Raw genomic sequence first — 16,832 nt, forward strand, 5'->3', positions numbered from 1 at the left:
CTAAGGCATTTTTTCCCCTTCAAATTGTACATTGTAAGCTCCTCAAGGCAAGGACTTGACTTGTTACTCTGTAAAGCGCCATGGTGGCATTATATTATGAAATAATAATAATTATGATATGGAGGTAAAATCTGCCCCCTCCCTGCAACCTTACATTGCATAGCTCTGCTTTGCCCAAAGGAGCCCCATTTAGTGGTGCTGGAGTGGACAACATGGTGGTTTTCATCTGTTGTTGTGCTCCAGCCTCCATCAGCCCTGACCAGCATGGTCGATGTTCATGGATAATAGACATCGTAGTCCAGCGATGTCTAGAAGGCACCACGTTGGCTACACCTGTAAAGTGGTAATACATTTGTATGCACAGAGGTGTCTGAAATCGAAGCAATGTCTTCCCACCCATTCTGCATATCATAATGATGAGCAGGAGTCTTGCTGCACACAAATTGCGCCGGTTCTGCTCGATCCGCACTGCTCATTTATTGGTCAGGAAATTTCCACACTTCCACCCTCATTATTTTCACTGACTGCAATGCAATCTATTGTATTTCCCCTCTCATTACTTGCACTGGCTATAATAATCTAACACAGTCAAGTGTTCGAGCTGCTATGTGTGCAGCTGGATGCTCAAGCCATGATTATCTTCCTACGCCAGCTTATACTTTGTTTACATTTTAATGCTATTAAAATTCTGCTAGATTGGAAAGGTCTTTCGTTATATTGTTATAGCAATCTAAACAAGAAGATAATGTTCTATTGACTAAGCTCACTCTGAACGCCCTTGCAGCAATGGCTTAAGGTAATTGACAGCTACAGTTTTATTAAAAAATTCTATTATATAGGACATTCAGTAGCTGCCTTGTACCAATAAACTCTATTGTTAGCATCTCAGGCTATCATTCATCCTTTTTCAGTGGTACCTGAATTGTGCAACTTCAAAAAAAGTAGTTCTATTATGAAGCATAAAGACTTCACGTAAAATTTGCTTGTAGAAAGCCTGGAAGGCAGTTGTAACTCTAGTTAAACTTGACACCTTTTCAGATATCTGTGCTATACCTTGTACTTGGTACAATATATACAGTATATATAAAATGGAGCAAACAATGCATGAAAGTGAGTACTGGTCTCACGTGGCTTCAGTATATTTCAAAGGTAATACAGTGCCTGTCTGGTCCCAGTGGTCTTGGAATTTGCTTAGGGCTTATTAACACTTTATGTGCAAATGAGCTGGCCCACACTTTCGTTTAGTAGGCTCGCAAACATGGGTCACTTCTGATTCTTTGCACTCCGAGGAATAGCAGGTTGCAGCAGTATTCAGGAAAGCTTTTTCGCCTACTGAAAAGAGGGTTGCAATGCTTTTTATCAGGACCCAAATCGAGATGCTGGTACTTACCTTTTAAAGTTGTAAATGACCTCAACACCTGAACAAGTAAGTGCCTATTTCCACATAAACTCCAACATTTCTCCAAAGAAAATAGGGACACCCCAAATAATTATAATTATAATAATTATGATTATTATTTTATATATACCCCACCTATCTGACTGGGTTGCCCTAGTCACTCTGAGCGGCTTCCAACGCATATAAAAACATAACAAAACATTAAGCATTTTAAAACTTCCCTATACAGGGCTGCCTTCAGCTGTCTTCTAAAGGATCAAATCAGAAACCGGGACACCTTCTGTAAATCTTGGAAATAGGGACACTTGGAGGGCCTGTTTGCATACCAAGCTAGCCAGTGTTTTGTTGCTCAGTCCCAGCTCCTGCCAACCTAGCAGTTGGAGAGCGCGTCAAAGTGCAAGTAGATAAATAGGTACCACTCCGTCGGGAAGGTAAATGGTGTTTCCGTGCGCTGCTCTGGTTCGCCAGAAGCAGCTTAGTCATGTTGGTCACAGGACCCAGAGAAGCTGTCCGGGGACAAACGTCGGCTTCCTCGGCCAGTAAAGCGAGATGAACGCTGCAACCCCAGAGACGTCTGCTACTGGACTTAACGGTCAGGGGTCCCTTTACCTTTACCTTTGCTGAATTTTCTTCTTCAGTTGCCTACTTTTTTGGAGATACAATACTGATGCCCTGGGTTTGCAACATCACATGATAAACAGAATCATGAGTTGTGGCAGGAATCAAACTCTCTTCCTATTTGCAGTATCCGAATACTGGGAAAGATCCATCTCATACTCAGCTGCATGTATGTACAGAGAGTACTGTGTGTTTGCAGGAGAGGGTGAAGACTGCAATCCACATGCACCTATGCAATGTACATTGAAAGTGGTATTTGAGCAAGTGAAAAGGGCCTTAATCTAACATCCTTGACAGCTCCTTCAAGTCCTGGGTTAAAAGCTGCTTTTGTGGTTGATATTCTCCTGCTTCCTGGGTGAAATACAATTCTCTGAAGGAAGTCTGAGGCAGATGAAAGAAGAGGTTGAAGAAATCTTTAAATGCTAATTAGATTTAAGGTCTTGAACTTTAAAGTGTTTAGGAAGAATAACAGGATTACACGGCACCAGGCAGTGCAGAATATCTTATTATTTTAGCAGACTACTTCTTTGAAGTAATTGTAGTCTGTATCAAATGTGTCTTTGTCTCTAAGAAGACAATAAAAAACCCCACCCAGTTTAATAAATGTCTTAAGCAAAGTTATTTGTTAAACGGTAATAAATCATATGGCCAGTGCTTAAAAAGTCCCCATTATAGTTGTTTTCACATGTGCATTTACACACACACATATGGGATGAGTTGAGAATTGAGTGATCACATCTCTAATGTTAGAGCATGTCATCTGTGGTCCCTTTTATCACGGGCAAAATACCCATGAAAATCACAATAGAAGGTGCTGTGGATAATCTTTCTGGACGAATAGACATCAAAAGGTGTAGCCACATTGAATATGTTTTGGAAAATTTGAGACTGTATAATATGCATGGGGAGCCTCAGACCTGGAGGCCAAATGCAATCCTCCAGGAGTCTATCTGACCACTGGGACTTTTCTCTGGCCACGCAATGTCCTTAGCCACAACAATCACCATACCACTACTGCATTTAGGTTTCGTATTCTGGTATTTGGAGATGAACTACTGCTTGTGCAAACTAGTTTCTCCTGCACAGACACTACTGCAGACTACAGGAAGGGAGAGAGGCAATTGGAACATGCAAGTGGGAGGGAGTGGATGAACCCAACAGCCGAGCCGTGCTTTTGTTGCTACAAATGAATCAAGCCAATGTCTCTTTGGATTTTGTATGCAGTGTCCCAACTCCGCCTATAATTTTTAACTGTGAAGCCCTTATTTCTGAATGGTGCCCATTTTATTATGGAACCTGATGATGTCTGAAGTCAGTTTGCATGGGAAAATGGATTTCCGATCTCTAGAACACTTTATGGTCCCCAAGAATTGGTGGTCTATACAGTACCTGTTATTGGCCCTGTGAATATATGTGCTGCTTGTCTAGATTCTTTTGACAGATGGCCCCTGGTGCTTCTCTGGAAAAGTGAGGAATGACTGATTCTTGACTGTTTCCTTTTCCTTTTATAGGTCTAGCTGTGTCTCTGCAGCTGCTACATGGAGACATTGAACAAATCAGGAGGGACTACACATCCATGTTTACACATGGAGTATCGATAACAAGAAAGCTGGGCTTTTCCAATATTATCATGCCAGGTGGGTTAAAGAACCAAGTTAAGAAAAATCCTATCCTAAAATAGGAATTAAGGTCCGAGGTGGTTGAAAAGACACTTGTCAGCTGGATCAGGAAGCAGATAGATAGCTAGTGCAGCAAATTGTACAGCAGACTATATATGTTCCTATCAACCCTACTTCTGCAAAGAGGTGGGCCATAGGATTTTATACCAGCTGGTTCTTCTGAATCACCTCTAAGGGAAGCTATAGCTAAAGGGCATTGCAGCAGCTACTCCATGAGGTTACAAAGGATGATAATGGAAAGTTGCTTATTTTTCCTTGATGATTTTTGTAAAGCTTAGATTTTGCATCTTCCATGATTAAGCATGCTCACATGGAAATAAATCGCGCCGAAAGCAGTAGGATCTAATTCCAAGTAAATCTTTGTGCTTCTGGTCCAAGCCTTTGTGATCAAAGACCTGATTAGCTGTCTCTGCAATTGAATTTCTGAATGACTGGTAAATCATAAAGGTAAAGGTAAAGGTACCCCTGCCCGTACAGGCCAGTCTTGACAGACTCTGGGGTTGTGCGCCCATCTCACTTAAGAGGCCAGGGGCCAGCGCTGTCCGGAGACACTTCCGGGTCACATGGCCAGTGTGACATCGCTGCTCTGGCGAGCCAGAGCTGCACACGGAAACGCTGTTTACCTTCCCGCTGGTAAGCGGTCCCTATTTATCTACTTGCACCCAGAGGTGCTTTCGAACTGCTAGGTTGGCAGGCGCTGGGACCGAGCAGCGGGAGCGCACCCCGCAGCAGGGATTCGAACCGCTGACCTTTCGATCGGCAAGTCCTAGGCGCTGAGGCTTTAACCCACAGCGCCACCTGTGTCCCTGGTAAATCATACCATGGCAAAAAAAGTTTGTGTGTCTCTGTGTGTGTGTTTTGGGGCAAGCAAAACAGACATCGGGAAAGAACAGTCTAGACTTGAGCATGTCCAGGTAGGCATGATTGACAATGGAATGAAGAAAGCAGGAGTAAAGTTAGGATGATAGGAAGTGGAGAGGTTAGGGCGTCAAAGCAGTTTGATTTAGGTGCTTAGGCAGCAGCTGGCTTGCATAGACAGGAGTGTGTAGCAAGAATTTCTGGGAGCTTTAGCTCTGAGAATCAAATGGAGTGGAGCTATAAATCATCCAGTCCCAGACACAGCAAGTATTGGCAGAGAACCACGAGTTCCTGTTGTTAGATGTTTGAGACTATTGCACACTTAATTGTTGAAAGCTAATCTCAGAGCTTTCAAACAGATAATTCTCATTTTCCTTGGTCTGCATTTTTGCGTGGTGTACAGAAGCCAGGAAGAACCCATTTTGGATACTACGTAGGTCCTTCCTCCCTTTTATTTCCTGTTCAGCCTTATGTTGATTGCAGGGGTGAAAGGTTACTCTTCTGCCACGTCCTGATTCTGTCCTTAATACTATGCAGATGATTCAAAGAATCTTCTCCCCAAAATCCATCATAAATAACTGCTTGAAGTTCAGTGGTTTCCACTAGCACTCCAGCTTTCCTTACCTTTTTTTGTGGTGTTGTAGTTTGGTAATTTGAGAAAATGTCATCAAGCACCCTGGAAGCTGGTGTAACTGATGCTAATGAGTAACAGCTTTTACTGAACACCAGGCATCCCTATTAGCTCTATTCCATTCTTTGCTAGCAGTGCATGATATAGCGGCTCTCTGCTGTGCGTTGTCACATTTTCCTCTGGCTGCTATAAATAATTTTTCTTCTTTTGACTTCCCATTGTGAGACACAGTGATGTTCTGTGCCACTATGAAAATGCACATTACAGCGGAGCAGTGTGTGGCCAGCCGCTGGTAGACTTCAGCGGCTATGTATAAGCTGCGCTGCTGTAGCTGTGATGGACTTTGCTTAAAAATATAGATTTTGACATCAGCTTAGTAATTGGCTCTATTCTTTTGTGAGCCTACTGAACCACTATTGTGAGGATATGGCACATGCTGTAAAGGATATTTTTTTATTTGTATAGTGATCATCGTATCTTAATAAGAATGAATGTTTGTTTTGCTAATTGCAGCCAGGCAATATGGAAAATGAAAAGCAGAAGGTTATCCTTTCTGTCTGCATCTCCTGCAGTGTAGGATAGACTTTGTTCCATGAGTAACACACAGCTTTAATCAGATGGGATGGGCAACCCACAGGACACATGCAGCAGTGGTCGGGAGAGTCACAAGCTACTTTAAATGAATTCAAATCTCCAGGGCCTGGTGAGCTGCACCCAAGAGTACTAAAGAAGTTTACCAATGTAATCTCAGAACCTTTGTCTATAATTTTTGAGAAGAGGGGAAAGGAAGACCCAGATAACTACCGACTGGTCAGCTTGATCTTGATACCAAGAAAGGTCCTAGAACAAATAATTAAACGGTCCATCTCTGAGCACTTAGAAAAGGATGCTGTGATTACTAAGACCCAGCATGAGTTTCTCAAAAATAAGTCATGCCAGACAAATCTCATTTCTTTTTTTGATGACGTTACAAGCTTGGTGGATCAGGGGAATGCTGTGGACATAGTGTATCTTGATTTCAGTAAGGCTTTTGACAAAGCCCCCCATTATATTCTTGCAGAGAAGCTGGTAAAATATGGGCTGGACAAAGTAGCTGTTGGGTGGATTTGTAGCTGCTTGACCTGGCTTACTGGTAGTACATGTGAAAAGGATATATGAGTACAGTGTGATGCAGCAGCAAAAAATGCTGAACCTATTCTAGCCTTCATCAACAGAAACATAGTGTCCAGATCAAGGGAAGTCATAGTACTGCTCTATTCTGTCTTGGTCAGACCACACCTGGAGTACTGTGTCCAATTCTTGGCACCATAATTTAAGAAGGAGATTGAGAAGCTGGAATATGTAGTGGAGGGTGACCGATATGATCAAGAATCTGGAAACCAAGCCTGATGGGGAATGGTTGAAGGAGTTGGGTATGTTTAGCCTGGGAAAGAGGAGACTGAGAGGAGATATGATCGCTATCTTCAAATGTTGCACTGAGGTTTTGCTTTTGGCATTTGGTTGTTCACTGTGGGAAACAAGTACTGGACTAAATACAACTTTGATCTGATCCAAAAGAGCTCTTGCGTTCTTAAACAGGACTATTATTCCTATATATCATGTGCAAATATAGTTCGTTGGGAAGAGGAAGAAGTGTCAAAGACTCAGCCATAGGCTTCAAAGTGCAGATAGATTTATAATCAGCATCCCAGATAATAATAATAATAATAATTTATTATTTATACCCCGCCCATCTGGCTGGGCCCCTCCAGCCACTCTGGGCGGCTTCCATAAAAACCAGGAAACACTAAAATATCATACATTAAAAACTTCCCTGAACAGGGCTGCCTTAAGATGTTTTCTGAATGTCAAGTAGTTGTTTATCGTTTTGACATCTGCTGGGAGGGCGTTCCACAGGGCGGGCGCCACTACCGAAAAGGCCCTCTGCCTGGTTCCCTGTAGCTTTGCTTCTCGCAATGAGGGAACCGCCAGAAGGCCCTCGGCACTGGACCTCAGCGTCCGGGCAGAACGATGGGGGTGGAGACGCTCCTTCAGGTATACTGGGCCGAGGCCGTTTAGGGCTTTAAAGGTCAACACCAACACTTTGAATTGTGCTCGGAGAATATTATGTTGAAATCATTCTATTATGTTGAAATCACAGATCATCTGATTTTGTGTATGACCCTTGTAAGTGTCTCAGATATCAAGCAATTAAACCTTAAAACTTCAGGTGTCAGTATTTCCCAATCAATTTCCAGCTCTTTTTAGACCCATCCTAGACCCCGTTGATATAGGGAAAGCCCGCAGAAAATCCTCTTCTCCTTCAACAGCAGTAAATATTATTTTCTGCTTAGGGGCCTTTGTAATTAATCAACACTACAGAGCTCAGATGCTGGTTGTGAGCACCATCTACAGGGAAGTATTTTCATCAGATAAAAGTCTCCTTGAGGAATTGTGTTATTTGAATCTGTTTCTGTCCTCTCTGTACTCAACTGACTCTGCTATAAATCAAGAAGACAAAAAGAAGGTGTTGGATTTGTACAACCGGAATGCAGTTATTTGTTTTAAAGGGCTTACCATTATGAGATTACGCCCAAACTTGGAATGCAAGAACTGTGCCGTAGATTATTAACTGTGTTAAGAATTTAATTTCCTACTCTTTCAGATATTTGCTGTAAATTTGTCTCCTGTTTGTTCCTTGTGACTTAATGAGTGTACCTGTACAAATTGGGTTCTGGGAGTACTGTCTCACATTAATTTTTATTGTAGTTACAGTATTCCAGTATTTATATACCACTTTTGAACAAAATAATGTTTCTGAAACAGTTAAACCTGTTTGGTTTTGGTTTTTTAATGAAAATATAAAACAATTCAGGTTGACTCCCCAAAAGGTTTTATACGTCTCAAAAGGAGCATAAATTAACCTCTTGAGGAAGAGCAGAACATTCCACAGCTTCACAGCCAGAAAAACTAACAGAAATGCTACTCCAGAAGGGAAGGTCTCTGGAGCAGAACTGCAAAAACCTGGCAGGCTTATACGGGATAAGAGCCTTAAAGGTTAAAACCAGCTGTTTGTGTTAGGCTCTACAGGTGTTCTAGGACAGCTGTGATCAAATTGCTGGATTCCACTTATTCCAGCGTGCTTCCAGGGAGTCACGATATCTAACTGAAAACTCCAAGGGTGCAAAACTCTGGAAAGGACTGCATCCTTGTGCTATGGATGCAGTCTCTGTCCCAAAATTATAAATAAAACCAGGCTGAAAAGGACCAAGACACGGCCAGAATCATCCAAAAGCAGACTCATTAGTCTCATGAAAGAGAATAATGTTTCACATGTTCTCAGTTCCTTAAGCAAGAGGAACTTCTAAAGGCAGCCTTTTACTAGATCAGTTTTCTGGTGACTCTGCATGGATTGGAGAGTCAGTGGTGTTTCATAATACAGTGGTACCTTGGTTGTTGAACAGCTTGGCTCCCAAAGTTTGCAAAACCTAGAAGTGAGTATTCCGGCTTGCGAGCGTTTTTTGGAAGCCGAATGTCCGACGCGGCTTCCGATTGAGTGCAGGAAGCTCCTGCAATCAATTGGAAGCCACGCCTTGGTTTTCAAACGGTTTCAGGAGTTGAACGGAACGGAATAAGTTCGACAACCAAGGTACCACTGTACCTGTCTGATTAGAAACATACAAACATTCAGCATAGGGGGCAGCCACAGATCTAATTTGTAAAGCATTATCTGTTTCCAAAAGTAACAACAGGCAGTTGTAGGCTCGCCCTTCAAGGCATCTTCCTGCTACCCAGCAATAAAACTCAGCTTTCTTTCTCCTTAGTTGGTTACACTGAAAACTGCCGTATTTTCTCTTCTGCGACACACATACAACAGGCAGAACCCTATCTCAGCCTCTTCCCTGCCAGGCAGGTTTGCCACAAATTTCAGTAACAAGTACCCACCAGCCTTTGAGGTCATTATGCAAGCAATCAAGCTGTGCGGAAGCCCCAAGAGAGCCATCTCTTCGCTTGACGCAACCCAATATTATTCCCATAATAGTAATATTCTTCCATTTTTGCAGTCAGTAACTTCTTGCTGATTGCAAAGTCTATAAAATTCAATTGGGAACCCCCCCCCCTTTACCAGAGTCCTTTGTCACAAAGTTTTTTCTGATTGTGTTAGCTATTGAAAAATAAGTTTAAAGCAATACAGTTAAGTAAATAGGGCTTGAGCTATAACCATCCATAAAACTGTTATGATCTGTGGGGAATGTAGCCTGTATTTCAGATGCTGTTTAATTTTTTTTTATATGAATGAAAGTGGGGACAATGCCTCATGTCTGCCAGTGAATTTCGGTTTTCCCAAATAAAACTAGCAAATGAACAGGTGTCTGGTCACACTCGGTTCAATAAGTTCAATAAATGCACAATTACTTTTATCGCAGCCACTCCACTCTTTATTTCTTTTTCCTCCCGTGACCTTGATTTATTGGATTCACTGTGTGTTTTGTCAATAAAGGGTTGAGCTCGGAGTGACAGGGAGAACAATGTGCTCATAATGCAACTGTGTTTGATTTCCATTTTGCTGCTCTGGCAGAAACACAACCAGCACCGGGGATTTAATGTGTGGTAGCTGTCAGGAATACCTGTTTCACTTTTGCTCTACAGGAGAGGGAAACCTGTGCCCCTTCAAAATATTTTATGGGATTCTAACTTTCATCAGCCCCACCCAGCATGACTAAATGTCAGGAATGATAAGAGTTGTAGTCCAGAAACTTTGCTAACCAGTCATAGTCTGCCAAGAAAGTAGTATGTGTAGTTTAGAATATTCTTTAGAAAACAAAACAAAAGAATCCTAACACTTTACTTTGGAAGACTGTTCCCAAGTCCAGGGAAGATGTCTTTAAAATTTCTGGAGTACAGTGGTACCTCAGGTTAAGAACTTAATTTGTTCTGGAGGTCTGTTCTTAACCTGAAACTGTTCTTAACCTGAGGTACCACTTTAGCTAATGGGGCCTCCTGCTGCCGCTGCACCAGCACTGGGTGATTTCTGTTCTCATCCTGAAGGAAAGCTCTTAACACAAGGTAATATTTCTGGGTTAGCAGAGTCTGTAACCTGAAGTGTATGTAACCCAAGGTACCACTGTATTTAGCTTGTTAGATATTTTATCTTAGGACTTCATTTTTTCAGGGATTGTTGATGATCTTTCTTTTTTAAAAAAAGTGGCCATGAACATAATTCAAGTAAAACGAAATAATTGGGTAGCTGACAAAAAGTGTCCAATTATCTAAGTTTCCCATCTCTCTTTAAAGGATTGGGGCTCACTTCAAGTAGACCACTGCTTTCAGTGCGGACAAGCTGCTGCCATCAAATAACTCCAAGAAGCTTGCACTGACTGCCCATATGCTACCAGGCTTGGTTCAAGGTTTTTGTATTCACTTACAAGGCCCTTAACAACTTGGATCCAGGATATCTTAAGGACCACCTGAATCCTTACATCCCTGCTCAGTCACTGAAGTTTCTTTTTTTCTTTTTCTTGGAGGGGGGGGGGTAGGGAGAAGTCACCATTAATCCCTGCACTCAAAGCTCATATCCATCTGGAGCAGTGCATTCAGCACTGCCGGCCCAATTCTGTGGAACTCTCTCCTATCTGAGATAATAGTAGTAATATTAACAACAATGAGAAGAATAATTTTATTATTTATATGCCACCCATCTGACTGTGTTGCCCCAGTCACTTTGGGCAGCTCCCAACAAAATATTAAAAACACAGTAAAACATCAACCATTAAAAACTTCCCCGAATAGGGCTGCCTTCAGATTTCTTCTAAAAGTCAAATTGTTGTTTATCTGTTTGACATCTGATGGGAGGGTGTTCCACAGGGTGTGAGCGACTTCTGTGAAGGCCCTCTGCTCGGTTCCCTATAACTTCACTTTTCACACTGAGGGAACCCTCAAAATTTCACCTCAGTGTTTGGGCTGAACTATGGAGGTATATGCACTCCTTCAGGTATGCAGGGTCAAGGCTATTTAGGGCTTTGAAGGTCAACGCCATCACTTTGGCAGGCTTAGTTGAACTTCTGGTACCTGATGAAGACTTATTTTATGTCGGCAAGCATTTTAAGTAATGTTCTTTATTATTCTTTCTAATTAATTTTAAACTAGTTTTGTCTCTGTTTTACCTTTTGTGATCCTGTACGCTGTGCAGAGACTGCAGTGTTAAGTGGTTTGTGAACAGCTGAAATATGTGAATGTGCATTGATCCATGAACATGGTGTGTACATGTTCTGGGACCAGGGAGTACCAATTCTACATGGAATGCCAATCTGTGTGACGAATTGTTTACGTTTCCAACCACATCCTAAAGCATATTGAATCATCAGTGATTACCTTACCAGGGAATGGAGGCATTTCAAGATGGCCTACGTTTGTAATATAGCGTTGAATCCAACACAGCCACTGTGTGAGTGCAACATAGTTCTGCTCTCACAGCGTGACTTTCCCTTCCTCTCCTCTCCTCTTTGCTACCCTCCCTGTAGCCTGTCACATCTCCTCAAAATTTGCCCCACTGGGTTGGGTAAGCCTCTAGAGCATAATTTGGGGAGTATGTGGGGACTGCTGGTGGGGAGGAGAGGGATGGGAAGCCCCACTGTATGACTGAAACACCACTTGCACAATATTGGAGCCCATAGTTTTTGATATTGAAGTATTTTGTGATAGGGTACAATGGGAGGGGGGGTTTTCATTGTATTAATGATAATGTCTTGTGCATACAACATACATTGGAGGGCTGGGCACCATAACAAATTGGGGGTGTTGGTTTGCCTACCGTTTGCGCCTATATTTTGGGATATGAACCTGGCTGTTCCTAACTGCTGCAGACAAGATAGAGGTGCCACCATTCTTTTTCGGCTGTGACTCCGATCTTGTGGAACGCTCTGCCACAAGAGACGAGGGCCCTGCGGGACTTGACATCTTTCTGCAGGGCCTGCAAGACAGAGCTGTTCCACCAAGCCTTTGGCCAGGGCACAACCTGACTCCCTCCTTTGGCAATCTTCACAGAACTCTAGCCCAATGGTTGCCATCAATTTGATTTGAATTAATTTTATAATTAAATTATTTTAGAATGCTGTATTATTTTATTGGTGTTAGCCGCCCTGAGCCTGGCTTCGGCTGGGGAGAGCGGGATATAAATAAAATTTTATTATTGTTGTTGTTGTTGTTGTTGCTATGTGAGCACATACAAAGTCTTCTTACCAAACTTCTCCACACAGGCAGGCGCTATGTTACATCCTTCTCTCCAGCTGTTTGGAGTCCTATGTATTGACCTCTCCCTTTCAGCTTTTTCAAGCCTTTTTCAAATATTCTGTGTCTGCTCTTATTAGGTATTCTATTGGGAACTCCTCCTTTATATATCTACACTCGCTAATTGCCAAATGGCTTTTCTTGAATTGAGATTTGGGCTTTGTATTGGTATATGCATCTCTGGGCAAATGCATGCATGCTTTGTTTAAGATCTAGTATGACTATAACAGATTTACACGAGGAATGGATTATGAAGTTATTTCCAGCTTGAATGAGTCTTGATTGTTTTGTGTCTTTAAGCATAGTATTCCCAGTCACTTTAATATTATCTGCAGCATTAATTAAAATGCTTCTGGCTGTGGAATGATGATTCTCCCCCTTAAAATAATACATACAAAATTAGCTTCTAAGACACATACTGCTCTTGTCCTTTGTTCTGTTATAGAGCAATTATTGAAACACAGTTCGCTGCATAGTAGAATTTATTTTGTTCATAGTGCCTGTCATAATATATTTTTATGTATTAAATAGGATTGTAACCTGGTTAAAGAAAAGTTACTTGAAAGGACCTCAGCTGATTGCATGCTCGCTCCTTCCTCACTCCACCATACAAACTGCTGCATGCAGAAATAGTTGGCTTAACTAATACCTTCAGCTCCCCTCACCCATCTTCCCCCCCCCTTTTTTTTTTAAGATGGGTGTGTGTGCTTTTTTCAGCCCAAGGACCAGATCAAGAACTGGCTCACTATCCACAGGCCATTTAGGGCAGATGGGTAGTGCTATCAGCTGATAGGCATTGGCAGTGGGAACCTTTGAAGTTGTCCATTTGCAAAGTGCATTTGCAAATGAATGTTTCACCTTTGTGGACCAGCAAAGAAGAAGAAGAAGAAGAAGAAGAAGAAGAAGAAGAAGAAGAAGAAGAAGAAGAAGAGTAGTAGTAGTAGTAGTTTGGATTTGATATCCCGCTTTATCACTACCCTAAGGAGTCTCAAAGCGGCTAATATTCTCCTTTCCCTTCCTCCCTCACAACAAACACTCTGTGAGTTGAGTGAGGCTGAGAGACTTCAGAGAAGTGTGACTGGCCCAGGGTCACCTAGCAGCTGCATGTGGAAGAGTAGAGACGCAAACCCGGTTCACCAGATTACGAGACTACCGCTCTTAACCACTACACCAAAGCTCCCTGCAAAGGAACGATATTGCTTTGCAGACATGGTTTGATTTCAAAGCACATCTGCAAATGGACAACTTCCCGGGGCTCACTGATGGACACCATCAGCAAATCCCTCTTGGCAAGGAACAATTGGGAGTGCACCTCCCACCCACCCCACTTCCAGGAGAGATGCCATCTGTATGTTCAGCCGATGTGGAAAAGAGCTCTGTGTGCATGCAGACGGGTGTGTGTAGTGCAGAGGGACCCTGACTGAGCCAAAGGCCTCCCTCACATAAATTGGTATTTATAGTTTTCTACCTTGCACCAATGGAGTCCTATTGCTGCAAGCGTGTTGTTACACCAGCATGGTTTTGACAGCTTAATGTACAAGGGGTTTAGGATGAGCCTTACCCTGTCCGGTGGGCATGTGCCTGAGAGGGGGGTCATGCTCTGATTATACAATTCTTGCAGAGCGGATCCATCTCATCATTACTATTAACTCTCTCTCTCTCTCTCTCTCTCTCTCTCTCTCTCTCTCTCTCTCTCTCACACACACACACACACACACACACACACACACACACGGTGTGATTACAGAGTAAATTTTATCTAGCACTCCTTTCTCCTGGGCTTATTCCCTAATTTTTATTATTTTATTTTGTTATTTAAAGCGAAGATCAAGGCTGTGTTGTTTCTGCTTGGGTTAATCTTCAACTGTTTCTTTCCCTCTCCTGCAGGTGAAATGAGGAATGACTTATATATCACAATAGAAAGAGGAGAGTTTGAGAAGGGAGGAAAAAGTGTGGCTAGGAATGTAGAAGTGACAATGTACATTGTGGACTGTGGTGGTCAAATCCTAAAGGTATTTTTCTTCTTCAAGCTTTCTCCTTAACCTTTCCTATTGTGTATTTTATTCTAAATGGTAACCTTCTGCAATCAATGACTACCCATATATTTTATAACAATGTACACAGTCCAGCTATCCAATAGAGAGAAATATGTACACTAGGTATTCATGGGGTCATAATCACAGCAATCAAGCACACAAATTGCAACTTCTAGTTAGGCCTACACAGCTTGTCTGACCAAGCTAAATGCAGCCGATGAATTATACCATGGCCTGCTGGACCTTCATAACCTTGCTTCTTTTGCAGTCCCAGGCAGGCCAAAAAATAAATAAATAAGGGAACCTTATTGAGCCTTTGCTTGAGAAGGTCACTGAAGGGTTGGCAATGTTCCGTAGATGCTTTTGACATCTTTTTCCCCCCAGAGTTCATGTTAATTTTGGCTCTAAAGTAATGCCTTTAACCTGCTTTCTTTCTCTCTTCCTCAGGATTTTATCTCTTTTGGCTCTGGAGAGCCACCAGCCACTGAATTTCACTCCTTTGTGCTTTACCACAACAACAGTCCACGGTGGGCTGAGCTGCTGAAACTTCCTATTCCTGTGGATAAATTCAGGGGAGCTCATCTTCGCTTTGAATTCCGACACTGTTCCAGTAAGACCTATTCATAAGTTGTAGCGCTTTGGAGTTGCACTAGGCAGTCTCGGAGCTTTTCAAATGCTTTTCGTGCACACTGACTTAAGACAGATTTTCTACTCTTTGCAGCTTACTGGGAGAGGGAATCACATTTGAAAACCAGCTATCCACTGGCATTAACAGCTTTGCCTTAGCACTATCCTGCAGAAAGGGATGGGTTTTCTTCCATAACTATAGAGTGTATGAAACTCTTTACCAGGCTGCAGGTATTTGTAGCTATAAAGGTTTTCCTCGATATCTGTGCCATTATTACTTGCCTTTCTGATAGTATTTGTTTTACCGAAATACTTTTCACCCCTATGAGGGTTGGATGCAAATGACAATTCTATCAAGCACAGTTGAGAAAAATATCTGAAATGCTATAAGCTAAAAACTTCCTGCCTGCACAGACTGCTAGGGGAAATAATTGGAAGGTTCTAGAGCAGGGGTGTGTTCCTCCAGATGTTGTTCGACTCCCAATTCCCATATTCTCCACAGATTCCCCCAGCTTTGTTCCAGAGCAGGGGTTCCCTAGCTGTGGTCTGCAGACCACTATTGGTCCACAAGCTTTATTCAGGTGCTCCATGGCATGTCTGTAAAAATACAATTAAAAACCATACAGCACCTAGCATAGCACATTACAAGCAGAAATATCATTACGTGGTCCAGCATGACCTCTGGCAATTTCCAAGTGGTCTGTGTGGGGGAAAGTTTGGGAACTACTGTTCTAGAGAGTTGCAAGGGTTGTGGGCTCAAATAATAGAATTATTAAGGAAGTGACATGTTTATTCCATGAGGTAAAACAAGAGCACAGAAATAGGAGCAAGTAGGTGATTTTTTTTTCTAGAACATTTTACATTTTTCTTTTCTTCAAAGCAATGTAAGGTGATATTGAAGGAGAGCCACAATTTACAGTTTTAGAAGTCTTTGCCTTCTCTTCTTCAGATCTCTTATATTTGTATGTGGTGAACAAAATGGTCTGAGAATACAGCTTGCTTCTCCTTGTCTCTTGCATTCTTGACTGTTGTGGAAAGGGATTGTTTAAAGATCTCTGCAGGTATTAGCTAGCTAGGCTTATTCAACTCTTTTAGTGACCTCAAGATCTGACTTTAGATTAGTTTCTAGTTTGGCTAGGAAATAGATGTCTTTCATCAACTTTTCTTTAAAAAAATCACAAATAGTGATGTAAGTACAAAGTATTGCTCTTATGTTCCTAGCAAGCTGGCGCTTTTAAGCAAGCTTACTTGAAAGTAAGTTGTTTTGAATTTGAATTTTCTTGCATTTTAAATATATCCAGAATCAGGGTAAGCATTTTCAAAATAGTTGGTATAATTCTGTAATTTGGATGAGTCAGGGATTGTGCTCAGTAAACAAAGATGAATTTGAATGACATGTTACTAATTACTTTAGGCCCGATGCTGCCATAAGGAAGTAGCTGCCTACAGTGTTTTTGGGAATGATTCCTATCCTGGCCATGAACTATTTCCTGCGTAGATTTATGCCATCATGTTGGCCTAGTTCACACATCATGAAAAGCTATAGTTCGTCTTCAGCCATGGCTTAATTGTGAATGTACCTCCCCCTGCTGCATGGGTCCCTCTCCAGCTTACAGACCCACACACCCACACCCTGTGCCTGTACAACTCAAACAAGCCATTGTATGATATCACATCATCCAAACCTGGACCACCGTTCGTTTTAAACAAACTAACCA

General features: G+C 42.1%; 1 protein-coding gene across 5 annotated transcripts in view; it reads left to right on the plus strand.

The window, feature by feature from the left end:
* DOCK4 (dedicator of cytokinesis 4) overlaps positions 1-16,832 on the plus strand; it is a 246,183-nt gene that overhangs the window by 137,373 nt on the left and 91,978 nt on the right. For all 5 annotated transcript variants that reach the window (XM_081928903.1, XM_081928904.1, XM_081928906.1 and 2 more), the window contains exons 13-15: positions 3,529-3,654; positions 14,339-14,463; positions 14,935-15,097. In XM_081928903.1, the coding sequence (XP_081785029.1) occupies positions 3,529-3,654; positions 14,339-14,463; positions 14,935-15,097 (414 nt within the window). The remainder of the gene's footprint in view (positions 1-3,528; positions 3,655-14,338; positions 14,464-14,934; positions 15,098-16,832) is intronic.

This window comes from Podarcis melisellensis (genome assembly GCF_964234715.1).
Source record: "Podarcis melisellensis genome assembly, chromosome: 10".
Classification (NCBI taxonomy): domain Eukaryota; kingdom Metazoa; phylum Chordata; class Lepidosauria; order Squamata; family Lacertidae; genus Podarcis; species Podarcis melisellensis.